The sequence below is a fragment of the Limulus polyphemus genome, unplaced genomic scaffold, assembly GCF_000517525.1.
Source record: "Limulus polyphemus unplaced genomic scaffold, Limulus_polyphemus-2.1.2 Scaffold5068, whole genome shotgun sequence".
Taxonomy (NCBI): domain Eukaryota; kingdom Metazoa; phylum Arthropoda; class Merostomata; order Xiphosura; family Limulidae; genus Limulus; species Limulus polyphemus.
In genome coordinates, this window is record NW_013670678.1 from 54,526 (window position 1) to 72,617 (window position 18,092).

General features: G+C 31.4%; 1 protein-coding gene across 1 annotated transcript in view; it reads right to left on the reverse strand.

Moving 5' to 3' along the window:
• LOC106472079 (ribose-phosphate pyrophosphokinase 2) overlaps positions 1-16,599 on the reverse strand; it is a 26,622-nt gene extending 10,023 nt beyond the window's left edge. The window contains exons 1-3 of the mRNA XM_013932709.2: positions 16,365-16,599; positions 10,555-10,738; positions 8,292-8,390 (exon numbers count right to left, since the gene is read on the reverse strand). Of these exons, the coding sequence (XP_013788163.1) occupies positions 8,292-8,390; positions 10,555-10,738; positions 16,365-16,486 (405 nt within the window). The 5' untranslated portion in view covers positions 16,487-16,599. The remainder of the gene's footprint in view (positions 1-8,291; positions 8,391-10,554; positions 10,739-16,364) is intronic.
• Positions 16,600-18,092: the final 1,493 nt, after the last annotated feature.

Genomic DNA, 18,092 nt, shown 5'->3' on the forward strand with positions numbered 1-18,092 from the left:
ATGTATGTCTCATTGTGTGCCATCACTATAAGTGATTAGAGCATATTAAACTTTACACATTATATAGGCTACACTAACATGACATTTAGGCAGCTCATCTAACTATTATAAGTGATGTACATTTTTTGTTCCAAAATGCAACATTAATTTCTTGACGACCTAATACAAGCAGTTTCAACTGTGCGTGTGAAACTGACATATCAGATTTTACATTTACAAGCAGTTCAACATGTGAAAGTGGCATATCAAATTTTACTGAGTAAAGATTTTACAGATTTTAAGAGTAGTTACAACAATGCATGAAGTTTAAATTTCATCATGAACTTTCTAGTGATTGCAGAAATGAGATAAAATACATAAATACATACAAAAAACATACATACATACAAAACTGTTTTATTATATAAAAGTTTGTTGAGAAAAACTATAACAAACTTTGACATAAAATATCATCCAAGTCATATTTTATTTGTACATAAAAAAAAAAAATTGAGATTTTGTTACAATGACTTCACATTTTAACGGTAAAACAAAATATAATATCTTTATCCATTTCTATTTGAAATAAGAAGACCTTTTCCAATTCATCAGGTTTACAATACTGTCATTTAATTTTTCATATCATAGATATTTAAGAGTTACTAATGGATGAGCAATAAAATATAACTTTTTAAATGTCATGTAAAATCTATAAGCACCTTCTTTTTCAGTTCATACCTCAAATTTCATGTTGTTCTAATTTGATTTATAACTCTGCTTTGATTTTCCCTTAAGTTTATGGTACTTTCAGTGACAAGATAGGACCACTGATAATTGGGAGATTCATCAATATATTTACTGCAAAACAATTTTGTACTCTCTTTACGGAGTTCAAGAGAAATAAAGAGAGACTGAACACAAATGTAAAAACACAATAAATATTCTTCATTAAAAAAAAAACACACAGTTAAAATGTATTATATTTGCCAAGAGTGAAGGCCCTAACTCAGATTGTAAACAAGTCTATCTCTGGTAATTCTCACATTAATTACTTAGATCTTTAATTCTAGACTTACCCTAAGTGACCAGCACTACCCACATCAATGGTCATTACTTAGAGGTTTCTTGACTGCTAGTAAGAAAGATAACTAATTTCACATACTAAGAGTGATTTTGCAGCTATCTTTCCTGCGAGAAGGTAAGAGTAGTAAATGACTCAGAAAAATAGGTAGAGTACTAATAACTTAATGATCCTTTTGACCAGTGTGTTTTGTGAAAACTGAACATGTAACAAATTTGAAAATTTACAATATTAATACAAGGAGATAGAAGACACATAGTATGTTTATATATGACAGGCCTACCTAAGCTTCATTTTATTTGAGACACCAGAATTTCCCTAAAATATATTTTTAATACTACAGATTAAAGAGAAGGGTATAATGTTTATTCTAACCTTTCTAATTTATATGAATATTCTGACATAAATGTTCTGTATTTACTCTAAACTCAAATGACTGTTACTATTAACTGACAACCTTTGAGAGAAATAGCATCAGAAACAATAAATTTTGTCTGCTTTGTGGTACTCCCTCAGAAATCAGATATAAAATATAATGCTTGACTTCTTAAAATCATATACCTGATCTGGCCCAAACATTCATTTTAATTTTTTTTACATCATATGCACCATAAAACCTAATGAAATATCTATAATTACAGAATTTAGTGTAATAAGCACATGAATGGCAAGAAAAAAATATGTTAATATGAATGAAAATATCATTCAATTTCTACATATTTAGATATCTATCAAATGAGAGGAAAATGGTGTAAATTGACAACTTAACACTGTTTAGTATACAAGTTAAATAAATATATTTATGGTGTTAATTGTATTTTACTTAACACAGTGAACCTATGTTTATAAAGCATTTGAAGAACATGTGGCACTGATGTTACTAATGTATTCTTCTGAATTATCTAGCACACAAGCTATGTATAATACTAACAAAAGAGAATCCTCAACAGCCGCAGCACTTGAAATTCTTTTAGACAGCAGGATTAGAGTAAATTAATCTATGAGACCTTTTTTCCTTTTTATTAGCTGTACTTTTGTGCACCAACAATACCAAGCATGGGATACACGTATATCTGATTAAATTTTATTACTCATCAAGATTTTTACCAGCCTACTCTCAAATTGAAATTCTTTTAAGCAAGATTAGAATAAATTAATCTATGAGACCTTGGGTGTGTTCAAATACATCATTCAAATGGATTTGACCTCCTGAATCCAAAACTGTAATTACATGTCAAATCGATCAAGAGATAATGGAGCTATGAGCTAAAAGCTTGTACTTGAAAAACTCAATTCTATGAGCCGCTGTACTATGGCTAAAAAGAAATATGAAGTACTATTCTTAAAATACATCAGCAACAAATATAAAAGGTAAAAGCATATTAAATGAAATTAATGCTTTATACATCTTATATACAAGTAAGGTGCGCATATATTAAGATAAATTTTGACAAAAATTTTAAGAAACATTTTTTAACCAAGCCAAGGACTGATAATCAACTAAAGGCAGTGAGATACAACATGAACTGATATTTTGAAGTGACTTGAAAATCTCATAAATTAATCAACATAATGTCATATAAACGAAGCAAAAAATATCTCAGTAATAAAAATGTTTATTTTTATTGTTTTTCTCATTAAAGCTTCTATGATATTAGTTTAAAACCTTATGTAACAGAAACATACAGCAACCATTTTATAAAGCTTCTCACAGACATTCTCTGGTAGGTGATTGCCTTTTTGACATTCTTTTAAGCCAAGAAAATTAAAATGATGTGCCTTCTTTGAAAAGATCAAAACAAGAGAAAAGGTTATTCAAAATTTACAATGTTTAACCCTATAACATCAGGTAGGATCAAAGTGTACATGTCAAAACTTTTTATAGTTACACTTAAAACTTAATTAAACAGCTTCATTATCAATGTATGATAATAAACTTGGCATCAAAATGTAGTTTATAATTTTAATTGTAAAATAAGTATAAATTTCTTAGTTTCAAAATGATATATTTGAAGACATTCTCAATATTCACTTCTCTGTTATCACGCGACACTTCTTTGTTCCAAATTGCCCATTTTAGATTTTTTTTCCCTTCTATGATCTTCTAAGTTTGGGAAAAATTACATACATATAAATATTTCTAAGCCATAAGATAAACTTATAACCTCTAATCTCCTTGATTTACTGAGATATATGAAAGAAAGTCAAATCTTAATGCCATACCCCTCCTATCACATTCTATCTTTTAAAACAAAATGTCAATAATTTTCTCCAAGATTTGCTATTGGAATATTTATAACCAATAGGAAGAGAAAATTTTAATTTAATGAATTCTCTATAAGATGAACTCATTCTGACAACAGATTTAAAATTACTTAATACACAATTTAATTTTTACTAGTACCAAGCTCACCTCAACCAACTAACAGAATTATTTTAACCCACTTATAGTTTAGTTAAAAAAACCTGTTAAATTACAGCAGTTTTAGGACATTATTCAGTAGGTGTTAATATTTTATGCTCTTAGTTGTATATTTGAAAAGAATATAAATTTTATGTCCTACTACAATTGTACTAAATTTCTTAATTTTTATGTAAATTTTTATTTACTTTCATAAAAGTTAATAAAATGTAGAGATTAGAAATATATTAGGTTAGATAAAAAACTTAGTGAAACAAAAAATAAAAATACTCAAGATAGCACATGCACATCAGGAGCATAACTATGTAATTTGATGAATGTACTGGTAACTTGACTGTTTGTTTATACAAAGCTGTCTCTCTGTGATAATAGCTTTTGCTGTACTCTGAGAGAGTATACAGTACAACCATAAAGCAACAAGATAAATGAGTGACAACTCTGAAAAGTATTAGCTTTAGTTGTAAGAATAAACAGTGTGATTGTCTATTACAATGTGCAGTTATTCTAGAAAGAAAAAAAAAAGGTAATTTAGATTTATTTTATATTTTTCATCTTTTCATTTTCCTCTACATTGCAAATTTTGTAGCATTTAGTGTTAGGGTAGAGAAAATAGCAGATAAAATATAAAGTTTTGCTGAAAAACTTTTTGATATTCATTTACAAGGTTATACAATGGAAAACTTTCAGAGCTCTTTACGGTTCAGATCAACGTCAGGCAGAGATGTTTGCTTTCACCAACAATATTCCTGATTGTTATAAACTGGGTGATAAGGCAGACTACCAACAACACAAAGACAGGCATCCAGTGGACATTCATGAATCACCTTGAAGATTTCGATCTTGCGGATGATCTATGTCTCCTGTCCCACAAGCAGCAGAACATGCAATCCGAGACTCAACAACTTGCTGAGGAAGATACAAAAACTGGGCTGCGCATAAACGTTAACAAGACCAAGATGATGAGAATCAACAACAGACAACAGAACCCAGAGCTGCTCAATGTAGACAGTATAGAAGAAGTTGGCAAGTGTCACCTCAAAAGATGGAGGCACAGATAAAAACACCAGATCACAAATCAACAAAGCCAGATTCGTCTTCAAATCTCTCCAACCTATATGGATCTTACCATCTCTTTCTCAGAAGACAAAAGTCAAACTGTTCAACAACAACATGAAATTAGTGGCTCAGTGACATGGTGAATCACTAAGACCATCACAGCCAAGATTCAGACCTTTGCATGGTTCTAGTTAACCCAAACTTCCAAGTCCCGTACACATGAGAATTTGTCAGGATGCATGAGATTTGACTAAATATACACTGTAAAACACCCCATATGCAAGGCAAGTACAAGTATTTGCTTTGAACTTTGTACCACAATGAACTAAACAGTATACAGTTTACACAGAGCTGTCCACCATCAACTTCTAACAGGCTTCATCAATGACAATAAATTGCACAAAAATAAAGTCATGTGAAAGTACCACATGGTTAACCTTTTCACCTCGAGTAGGTCAAAGTGCATATGTTACAACCTTTCACAGAGTTACATTCAAAATTTAATTAAACTACTTTATCATCAATATGTAGGAATAAACTCAGTATTAGAATGTAGATAATAAACCAGTTTAATATTATTTAAGTTTTAAGTTCTTAATTTTATAAGGAAATATTTTTTTTAAATTCTCAATCTTTCCTGGTATGAAAACTGTGATGTTTGTTATTCTTTTCTTCCCTCTTCTCTAAATTTTTACCACCTCTCTGAGAAGTACAAAATTTAATGTATATTATTCATTATACTGTTGCCATTGCTCAGGCAAAGCATAATTTACATAGTCTTCAATCTTATTTAATTAAAGGGCAATAAAATTAAAAATCAGACCCCCTCTTACCACACCCACCTGTCATATTCTCTCTTTCAGAACTTGCCGATAGTCTCTCTGACATACAAGACTATATTACTTATAACCAACAAAAAGCCAAAGTTCTCTATCAAATGATGTATTGTATTATGTTTTCTGTACAGAGAATTGCCTATTTTCCTTCAAGTTAAACCTTTATTCCTACAAGAAACACGTTGACTTTTAGCTGAATTTTTAATGGTTCTGTCCCACGGTTAGAAAACAAGAAAAATAGTAATAGTTATGGGACATTGTTTCCTTTTTGCATGTTATTATTCTGTGTTCTTTGGTGCATTATCTAATTAAATAAAAATTATTTAATGTAATAGTACCATTAGTATAAAAAAGTAGAATTAAGTTTTATTGACAGTCGACAGCAGAAAAAAAAAAAAGACACTGGTAAGTAATTTATTTTTGGTTTTCATGTGTATTTTTTATTTATTGTTATAAAAGTAACTAAAATGTAAAAATTGAAAACTTTTTGGGTTAGATAAATTAAAATAAATAATATTAATAATAATAATAATAATTTTCATGAGGTAAACTCGCAAGTAGTCCATGCATTATGTAATTCAATATCATAACATGAGCTGTACATTCCCCATATGATTTGCAATTTATATGGTGCGAATACTAGTTAAACATGGTTCAAAGGGCAATAAAACAATAAAATTTAAGTATAAATAAATATATACTGTTACAAGCTTTAAGCTACTCAGGATAAACAATTGTGGTTTTCTGTTATAATATGCAGTCATTCCAGAAAGAAAATAGGGGAAGTTTAGCACGACTGGTCTCATATAGTTTAATATTATCCCCAAAAGCAAAATAAAATTATAAAATCTTGTCTGTTATATGACAATGTTTTCATATTGCTTGAGTGCTGCACATATTTGAGACAAATGACATCAAATGACAAGTAGTTTAAAATTTAAAATCTTCAAGGTGTTTCTTTAATTTCTGCTTGAAAATAATTTGTAAGATATCAAAGTTTAGTAGTTGGTACCCAAGCAGGTTCTTACTATAATCTGTTTATAAACATGTTAATTGGACCAAAATAAATCATAAAGGAAAACAAGAAATCAAGTAGTCACTTTTAAGTATTGATACCTTAAAAACAGAAGATATTTTCATGCTTATTGAAAAAGTTGTTCATTTTATCCTCTTGCATATTGTCCTAATTTAACACTTGTTGAGGGTAAGTAACGTGTAGTGTACATTACAAATAATACATTTTCGTTGAGCACAAAAGTGCCCTTAACTTCTTCGACACTGATAAAATATCATAAAGAGAAACTATATGCAGCATAAATTGTAAATAAAGTTTTTCATTGAACATTAACATGCTCTTTTCCACTTGCAGAAGGTAAACATGTAGTGTACATTGTAAATAAAGTTTTTCATTAAACACTGACATGCTTTCTTCCACTTGCAGAAGGTAAACATGTAGTGTACTTTGTAAATAAAGTTTTTCATTGAACATTAACATGCTCTTTTCCACTTGCAGAAGGTAAACATGTAGTGTACATTGTAAATAAAGTTTTTCATTGAACATCAGCATGCTCTTTTCCACTTGCAGAAGGTAAACATGTAGTGTACATTGTAAATAAAGTTTTTCATTGAACATTAACATGCTCTTCTCCACTTACAGAAGGTAAACATGTAGTGTACATTGTAAATAAAGTTTTTCATTGAACATTAACATGCTCTTCTCCACTTGCAGAATGTAAACATGTACTGTACATTGTAAATAAAGTTTTTCATTGAACATTAACATGCTCTTCTCCACTTGCAGAAGGTTAACATGTAGTGTACATTGTAAATAAAGTTTTTCATTGAACATTAACATGCTCTTCTCCACTTACAGAAGGTAAACATGTAGTGTACATTGTAAATAAAGTTTTTCATTGACATTGAAGTGCTTTTTTTTTAATTTATTAAATTCTACCTATGGGACTCTTGTAAATGACCCTGGCATTATTTTTGCTGTAGTATTTTTTGAGGGATTCTGGTAGTGATCCCATTACTGTATCCCACTATTTTAACTGAGCTGACTTGTTTATGGTAATTATTCAAACTGTCAAAACAAAATAAAACATTTGTATCAATGTTTTTGTTCTCGTCTCTTTTTCGTGGAATGTTGACAAGCATTTTACAGTATATCCGAGGGGTAGGCCCAAATTGTTTGATGAGGCATGAGTGAATACACAACATTGTGTCAACAATGTCGTGGTATTGATCTTAATAAGGAACTTCATATCAATCAGACATTTGATATAACCTTTTAAAGTTTTGTGTGTGTGTGCTCGCACATGCATATCCTGACATTACTGCGAGTGATTTTATTTTTACTTATGAAAGGACACCCTTTTTATATGCAGGACAACCAATGCATTAAGTTTGTTCACTAGTATTCTACCATCTTTTTACATATAATTAACAGATATTATGCCTCTAACTTTTATACTAAATTAGCCTAACTTGATTAGTCATTTGACAAAATCGATACACTTTTGACTAGTTCCATGTGTCAAAATTGTAGAGAAAGCCCATGAAGTACATCATGCATATAGTTGTAGTAAATCAATCTTCTTTGTCTTTATTGTTTGTGGTTTACTCCCAACAAGAAAAACTTTCTAGTTATTTCTCCAACTAATCCCACCTGAATATGTATTAAGTGAACTTCTCTAGCCCTAGTTGGCTTTATGTCTCCATCTGATGACCTATGTCATTTTGTAAATTCATTCCATCCTTAAATAAATGTGCATTTTTCAATGAAGTTCCTGTGTGAAAAATCCATGCCATAAACACACCATTTTGCAAGATCAGGAAACCTTATTTAATACAAATGTAAATCACACGGTCATTCCTGACAACACTCACACTAAAAAAAAAAAGTCAACTTACTTACCTGGATCTGAGAGGCATGGAGATCCATTGTGATGATATGATCTGCTCCTGCAACTGATAACATATTGGCTACTAGCTTGGCTGATATTGGTGCCCGGCTCTGAAAATCAAATATTTTTACTACATGAATTTTACTGCAAGAAAATACACCATTCAAATATACAAAAAAAATAACTTATGTTATACATTAAGTAAAGGGCACTTTTTGGGTGAGTTTTGTTTAAAAAAAATTATGGGAATTGCAAATCAAATATTTGAATACAGCCTAACAGTACATTCATGGGACCTAGAGAGCACATGGTAATACAACAGTAGTTAAAAGCACAATTAGAAAATAATAAACTAGACAGCTTTAGAAGGATGGAAATAGGGACAGAGTTCAACAATTGTCTGGAATGAACTTCAACTTTACAAAATCTCAACCTTAACATTATTATTCCCTAAAATTAACTGTAACTGTGTCAAAATTAAATATTTCATGTATTAAATATCAATAAGTATGTTTATATCCTATTAATAATTTTTCTGTGATTTTTTCTTTAAAATATTTCAAAATATCAAATATTATAGTATTTTACTATAAAGTTATAGTTTTAAACATTAAAAGCTACAAAGTACAAGAATCCAACAGGCCTAACATTTGTATTAATCATGGATGTATGAAGGGGAATGTGGTAGAAATGTCTGTACTTTGAGTGATTTCTATTTTATTATTATCTCCAAGAAATAACCACTTGGATATAGTATTTCTAACCACTCTACTAGCAAACCTGCACTGAAGAGGCCAGATGGTACACAGCTAGCTGGCTGGCCCATAACTTGTCAATCAACCAAGTTCAACCTGTAGTCTGACTATAACCATTTCCTGACACTTGGCCTGGATATGTTGTGCAGGTCACATAGGGATAGCAAAATTGACATGATGCCAGTAAGTGAAACAATTGTCAACCACAATTATAATAAAATTCTGTACTTAGAATCTTGCAATATAAGTGACTGAAACACAGACAGATGTACTGATACTCAAATGCAATTTCTTTCTAGTGTCTACTACATTTTACTAGCAAAACAGCAACATGAACCAGTAATTTGCTGGCATTAATTTCAAACCCTGGTGACAATACATTTGTATTTTAAACATACTATCTTTTGTAGCAAATAGTTTTAAAAATACAGTGAAGATATTTTATATCTGATTATTTTGTTTTTACATTGGTGACACCAGACATAAGAATTTGTTTTACTACCTCTCTTCTGTAACCTCTTCAATAAAAAATAAATTTGTTATTATAAAATGTAAATGGAATCACATTAAGTACTTATTTTTAAGTGTATTAGTATTTGTAACAGTTGCTGAGGTTTTTGGATCCCCCCCACTACAGGGAAAAAGATAATGAAGGTGCAAACTTCAAGTATAACATTACACCTCTAGAACAGAGATTCTCAAACATTTTCAGTCCAGGACCCCCTTATGTGAGAGTGAACAACTCAAGACCTCCATCCTTTGAAGCTTTATGTTTTTCTTCTCAACTTCCTCATTTTCACAATTTAATACTTTTTTCCCTATCAAAAGTACATTTAGATTCCTGTCTTAAATTTGTCCATTTGATATTTTACTTTGCTTTCATACCTTGACTTATCCAGCTTTAATGCTAGAATATTGCCTTGGTGAGGAATTTTTATATAAAGCACTGATGGAGTTTCTCCTAAGTATATCTTGAGGTCATGCCTTTATTGGTTGACTGACATGGATAAATTTATTTGTTATTCATGATTACAAAAGTTACCTATTTGTACCATTCTGCTGGTATATTTATCCCTCCTACCACTCATGGTTTGAGCTTGTATCCTTCCACATTCTTATCAATTGGTAATGTGCCTCTAATGACAAATTTTCAAGTCTACTTATCAGGACTCTTGTAAAATAGAATATATTACAATTTTACTTTTTAAGTTATATTCCTCACCTGCACAACTGTCCATGGGATATTAGACCCAATTTTGTTGTTTTTTTCACTATCATATGTAAATTTCTTGCTCTCTTCTCCACAGATTCTCTTGATTACAACTTGTCAGGTGCTTTCTTGCACAAATTTTGAAGGAATTTCAGTATCATGAGCTTATGCACAATACTCACTGTAAAATAGTAACTGTAGTGTGTTTATAATGTTCTCTTCTACATAGAACATGTGGTGCAATAATTAATTAAATAAATTCCATTTTAGGTAAAAAGTAAAATGGATAATTTTAGAAATTATCTTTACCTTGTCTTTCTTATCTTGCCGAGCATAAGGAAAGCAGGGAATAACAGCTGTGACTCTTGATGCTGAGGCTATTTTACAAGCATTGATCATAATCAGTAACTCCATCAAGTTGTCATTAACTTCCCCACATCCACTTTGGATAATGTATACATCTTCTCCTCTCACAGACTCCCCTATCTCAACACTGAAAAGTAGTACAGAAACTTGTCTACTTAAAATTTTATAACAAGTATGTACTAAAGACAAGTTGGAGTTTGCAATAGGTAAACATAATTTATAAAAATACAGAAATTTCACAAAGATGTTTACAAAATATATTGAGCAAGAAAACCAAAACTGACATCACAAAGGATGTCTGAGCTACTACAATATTATTATCTAAAATTTATTCATTGTTTTAGGCAAGTTAGATTTACTTCTGTAGTGGGAAAAATGTTAGTCTGATGACAAAAGTTTTATAAAATCATTTAGTGATATATGATATAAATAAAAGCCCACATGGATTCACCAAAGTGAAATATTGTTTAGTAATCTGTTACCTTTTTCTTTATGGACATTACTCTTTACCTGAATGAGAAAAAGGGTTTGGACATGATGTACTTAGATTTTCAAAATATTTCTAATAAGATACTATACAAAAGGTTAACTAATCAAATTACATGGGTAGGAGTTGGAGAAAGACTAGTTAATTAGTGTATAGGGTGATTGGATGGAAGAAAGAATATTATTAATGGAGTCCAGTCAAACTGGACCCTTATTACTAGTGAATTACTTTAGACCTCAGGGATTAGTGCTTGGTCCTTTGTTCTTTTTTATCAGGCAGGCAATAGCACTGCCTATATAGGAATGGCTTGAATTGTTCATCAAAATGGTATTTTAAATATCTCCTCTATAGGTCATCAGAACTTCTCAGTAATATACAGTATTTCCTTTTATACCTTTGTAATGAACAAGTTACAAGTTCTGGGAATGTCTGTCAATATCACAGCAAAAAAGCTTGAATTTCTTGTTCCTCATTCTGCTTTTTTTTTTTTATTACATGATACCTCATAAACCAAAACAATGTTGTCAACAAATTTAACTGAAGTGACATAGTTTCAGATGGAGTGTCCACATTTATAAGTATTATTAATAACTAGTAGTAATTTGTAAAAAATCATAATTCTAGTGTAAATGATGTTATAATTACCCCTTGAAGTTAGCTTTCTTACAGAAATTTGGTGTTCCTTTAAAAAGCTTAAGTACAGGATGAAACAGGAATTACCAGCCAATAACAGATAAACAATAAATACTACATTGGAACCTCATTGTATTTAGAACTTGGTTATAAATACAACCTTCCTACATCTATTGAAACACTGCATTAAAAAAACAAGCTAACAAGTAAGGAAAAAACTTTTCAAAAAAGGAAGTAAATGTAGAGATGGCTAATATCAATCCTTCAAAAACAATGCAAACAAGATATCAGTGATGACACTTGCATCATCCCTACATAATAGCACAAGTAAGAATTAACATATAGCAATATATAACTATTCAATAACAACTGAGTTTTAATTTATCCTATTAATTGTCTGTTAACATTCTATGACACTGTATGCCTGTGCTATTATTTAGGGATAATGCAAATACCATCCCTACTACCTTCTTTGCATTGTTTTTGAAGGATTGACATTAGCCATCCCTATATTTACTCCCTTTTTGGAAAATTTTTTCTTTACTTGTTTACATTAAGTACATTCATACCATTAAGCTCAGATATTTCTTCCCGTATTGAAGTTATTGAGGCATTACAGAATGACCTACATCAACTGGTAAGTTGAACCAAATAAATATTTAGCAAATTACCTTTAATTATAGTAAGTACAAAATAATGAACCTGGGTTATTATAAATTGAATTACATATTTTATACAGATGAGAACCAGCTCAACAAAGTGTCTGAAGAAAAGGTCTTGGCATAGTGGTGGATAAGTTACTCAAACCACTGAAGCAGAACTCTGTTGCCAGCAGTAAATCCTGTAATAATTTTAGGGTGTTCTTATAGACATAGTGACAAAGTGCAAAGGGGTAATTAGCTCTCTATACAAATCACTAATTAGGCCTTATTTGGAATACTCTGTGTCTACTGTTTTGTCTCCTTATCTAAGAAAGGATACTGAATTATTGGAAAGGATTCAAATTAGGGCTATTAGAATGACTCCAGGAATGTAAAAGTTATATTACAGGGATAGTTTATGATCTATTAACTTATTTAATAATTAAATGTAGCTCTTAGTGTTTAATACTCACAGACCACAGCTAAACACCATAATGACAAAAAATAAAAGTAATAAGATGTAAAGATATATATTTGTATCATAATTCATTTCATATGCATTGTGAAATAGATTATATTCCCAAACGTACTCCCACTTCACTATAACATTTCTTTACAAGTCTAGAACTTATGATGAAAATATAAAGCAACAAGTCACATCTGCAAACTTACAAAGCAAACCAAAGAACCCAAGTATATTTACACAAGTAAATCCAAGAAAAGTTTAATAAGCATTTGACCTAGTATAGAAATAATAAAGCATGTCATCACACTACACCCCTCACAAGCTTAGAGCTTGAAATATTTTTTCCAGAGAAAAGGTCTGCATCAGAATGCTCAGTAATTAAGCACTCAACAAACCATCCAACTATAAATATGGCATTAAAGAACAAGGGACGTTTTGGTCCATCTAAGCTATTCTATCTACTAATTTAAGTTAAGCACTAAAAATCTCAAAAGCAACCCTTATCATCCAAATACTTATCAATTTTCCCTTTAACTCCTTCAAATTAAGTGCATCTACCACATCTGAAGGCAACCCATTCCAAAGGTTAGAAAAATTTAGCCATCTTAGCTGAAGACGACTCCTACCCTGCCAAAATTTATACTAGTGTCCCCTAGTCTTACCATTCTCACAGTTAAATATAAACAAAAATAATTCATCAACATTATCAATATTCATAACAACCAAAAACACCTCAATCACATCCCCCTAACTCTTCTTTTTGTAAGTGAAAACAAGTTCAGAGATTTTAATCTGTCCTTGTATTCCGATTTTTCCATCCTAGCTAGCAGCCCTCCTCTGAACCCTTTCCAAGAATTCAATATCCTCCCAAAAGTAAAGCATCAAAGAATGAACACAGTACTCCAAATTTGACCTAACTAATGACCTATACAATGGCATTATAACCTCTTTTGACTTGTATCCTATATTTCTGTACATACATGTTTATTTGTTTGTAGTTAAGCACAAAGCAACTCAATGAGCTACCACCACAGGTATTGAAACCCTGTTTCTAGTGGTATAAATCCACAGACATACCACTGTGCTGCTGGGGGTCCTGTAGATACAACCTAAAATCCTATTTTCCCTGCCACTAGCTACAACACATTGCTTAGATAGCTTAAGATACTGATGAACTAGAACACCATGATTTGTTTTTCTTTCATAACACTATTAAGGTTATTTTACACCCAACGTATATACTAAACTGTGATATCTCACATCCATTACCTTGCATTTATTATAATTAAAAGTAATATATCATATATTCACCCAACTCAACAAATAATCCTAATCCTTTTGTAAGGCAGTAGCATCCTCCTCACAGCCAACAATGCCCAAATCTTTAATGTTATCAGCAAATAGAATCTATTGACCATTCATTCATCTATGTGATTGATGTAAATTAAAAAAGCAAAGGTATTAACACTAAGCCCTGAGGTACTCCATTCTTAATATTAATCCAGTTTGACTAAACTTCATATATAACTCTGCTATCTTCCACCTTGCCAGCTTTCTATCCAATGACACAGCCTATCCTCCACACCTACAGATAATTTTTAACAAGCCATTTATGTGACATCTTGTAAAATGCTTTCTGAAACTCAAGATAAAACAAAATCAAACCAGTACCCTCATCTGTATAAGCAGTAACCTCTTCAAAGAGTGTCAAAAACACCACTGATGTAAAACTAATAGTAAACCTATGATTACTGGGACAATTTTTATTACCTCCCTTGAAAAGAGAAATATCATTAGCCTACTATTCAAAGGCTTAGAAAAATAGTAAAAAGTTGCTCACATATCCAATCTTCAACATCTATCAAAATCCTTGGTTAAATATTACCTGGTCCAGGAGTTTTATCATCCTTTAAACTTCCCAGTTTTTTTTATAGTCTTTTTCTGAATAAGCTCAGAATAAATGTGATCATCTTGTTCAACTTAGCAAATGTTCAGGATGAGGAATATTCTTTAAATCTTCTTTAGTAAAAACTGAAGAGAAAATAGAATTTAATAACCAAGCCATCAATAATCATCATATATTAGCCTTTCTGTATCACGATTCAAAGGCCTTACTCCCATTCTAACATTTTTGTCACCCATAATGTATTTGAAGAAATCCTTACTATTAATTTTTAGACTTTCAGCTAACCTTTTTTCATATATTTTTTTGATTTCCTAATTTGCTATTTGACCAACTCTCTTAACCTTTTATAATCCTCCAAATTTCACATCATCACAGTCAATTTTTATTACTTATATTTATAATGCTTTTCTTTGATTTTACCCTTTATACCCTTTATGTGCAAAACTGTTTTTTTTTTTCTTGAAGCTACCCTTATTTATCTATAATGAACAAGCCTATCTTGAATAATTAAGAATTTATTTTAAAAAATTTTCCACAATTAATTAGTATCTACAAGTAATTACTTTCCCAACTTACAGCAGATAATTTTTGTCTAATCTCTTCAAAATTTGCTTTTTTTGAAATTTGGAATCAAACTCTCATTATCTCTGTAAGCAGCAAAACATCAAATCTAATTAAGCAATGATCATTTGTACCCAGATTTCTTTACTAGAAGTGAAGAATGTATCTCAAATAGCATTGTTCCCAGTAGGTTCTCTAACTAACTGGTGAAGAAAACCATCTAAATTGTTTCTAAAAATCTATTTTCCCAATCTATGTGCCTAAAATTGAAATGTCTCATAATTACAAACGTCATTAATAGTCAAATTAATTATCTTGGTGAATAGTTTCTCCTTAATTTCATCAGTCTCATCTTATTACATATCTATTTCTATTCGTTTTAACTGCATCTATATTTAAATGGGAAAGATTTCCATCAGTCATACACTTGTGACATGACCAAGTTTGTAAGTTTCAGAACAATTATCCAATGAAACATTTGAGGACTGGTTGTATATACAAATAAAAAATGTTCACAACTTACAAGTAAGTAATTTTTTAACTTATAGTTATACTTACTTAAATTTGATGATGAAGAACCCACCTTTTGGAAATAAAGTTTGGAGATGGCTTGAAATGGTAGTGAAAGAAATGTTGTACATTGGTAATAAAGTTTCTTTCACTTATGACACTACCTATTCATGTACCTGATGATGACATACGCTTCTCTAAATGTACATTTGTAATAAAGTTTCACTACCAGTTCAAGACATCTGCAAACATTATACTAACTTACAAGTAACTAGTAATTATATTTATATTTATGATTTTAAGTAACTAGTAGTACTAACTGTCAAGATATTAGTACTCACGGTGAAAGAGATGAATTTTCTCACCCCTGAACACAATTGTGACACACTCGTTTATAAGGTTTCTCTCAAATTGTTAATAATTAGGGCTTCAAAATCAGTGTTAATAGAGATAATTGATGTAGGTTTAAGACTAGGTTGCATAATAAAGGTACGAAGTTCACCACGAAACATAAATTGATGAAATAAAACTAAAAGGCCGACGACTTACCTTGTTTCTTGGTTACTGAATTTTTTTAAGACCACTTTCCCTATCTCGATTCCAAGTCTATAAACTATCTTCTGTGCAAGATCTTGGTGAGAAGAACCCCCAAATACCTTAATATTTGGCATTTTCTGATTATAACTGTAAACTTCAAAAAGAAAAGCTTGCGTTTTCCCCTCCTCCCTAAACAAGCATGTAGACTGTTGAGCGCACGTGTTTGTTATTCGATGTAAACCTATAATGATTAAAATAAAAACTCTGTAAAATTGTTATATGCTCTTTATATTTTACTATCCTTTTATTAAGTTTCAGTAACTGGTTTCTTACACGTCTTGCTTATTTTTCACATTTACCAAAGGTTAAAAATGTATTACTTGTAAATATATTAACATAAATATATTTGTTTTAACTTTGTGTTTTCGCCACAAAGAAATGTGAGTTTGCGAGAATTTTCGATCTTGATAGCAAAAGTATATTTCATATTTCACCACCTTCTGTACTCTTCCATTTGTTTAAAATGCATTTCATCATTATGTTTATCCAAAAAATAATCTGTTTGTTTTGAATTTCGCGCAAAGCTACACGAGGGCTATCTGCGCTAGCCGTCCCTAATTTAGCAGTGTAGGACTAGAGGGAAGGTAGCTAGTCATCACCACCCACCGCCAACTCTTGGGCTACTCTTTTACCAACGAATTCACCAAAGGATTGACCGTAACAATATAACGCCCCACGGCTGAAAGGTTGAGCTTGTTTGGTGGGACGAGGGTTTGAACTCGCGACCTTCAAATTGCAAGTCGAGCGCCCTAACCACCTGGCCATGTCGGGCCATCAAATAAATAGACGTGCATTCAGACTTTTTTTATATTATTTTTATACTGTACTTTGTTTTAATCACTGCAGTTAGTAAACATGTTCATGCGATGTGTATTAGAAATTATTATCGCGTTTTGGAACACTCTCCTTAACCACCTACAAAACACGTACATCACGTATAATAATTAAACAAACCGCCTAAACGTCACGTTAGTGTAGCCTATATAATGTGTATTACATATTGAGCATGTAATGCTGTTTGATTACAAGAAGGGAAACAAAGCCTCTGTAGCCACAAAGAATATCAAAGAAGTTTATGGAAATGTTTTGAACGTTCGTAAGTGTCAACGATGGTTCAGCAAATTTCGTTCAGGTGACTTTAGCCTTAAAACTGTGATGGCAGGGGCCGACATGTTGGAATTGATATTGTTGCTCTGAAGACGCTTGTTGAGTCTAACCCAAGACAACACACTTTTGGGTGCCTCACTAACTCTCCGATGATTATCGTCTCCAACGTGTGAACGGTGCTTCGTCTCTTCTGGCGCGTAATGCGCGTGAACCATTTTTGGACAGAACTGTCACCGGTGATGAAAAATGGATTCTCTATGCGAATATTAAATGCCAAAAACAATGGCTCACTCCTAGATAAAAAACCACTTCCGACCTCATATCCTAGACTCCATCCACAGAAAGTGGTGCTTTGCATTTGTGGGACATCAAAGAAGTAATTAATTTCGAACTCCTTAATCCACAGAGAACTGTCAATGCAGAGATCTATAGTCAGCAAATGGAACGTTTAAATCAAGCTCTTCATCAGAAACGCTCTTCTCTCGTCAGTCGGAAAGGTGTTCTTCTCCACGACAATGCACGTCTACCATATTCTCCAGAAGTGGCACCATCAGATTACCATCTTTTTCGTTC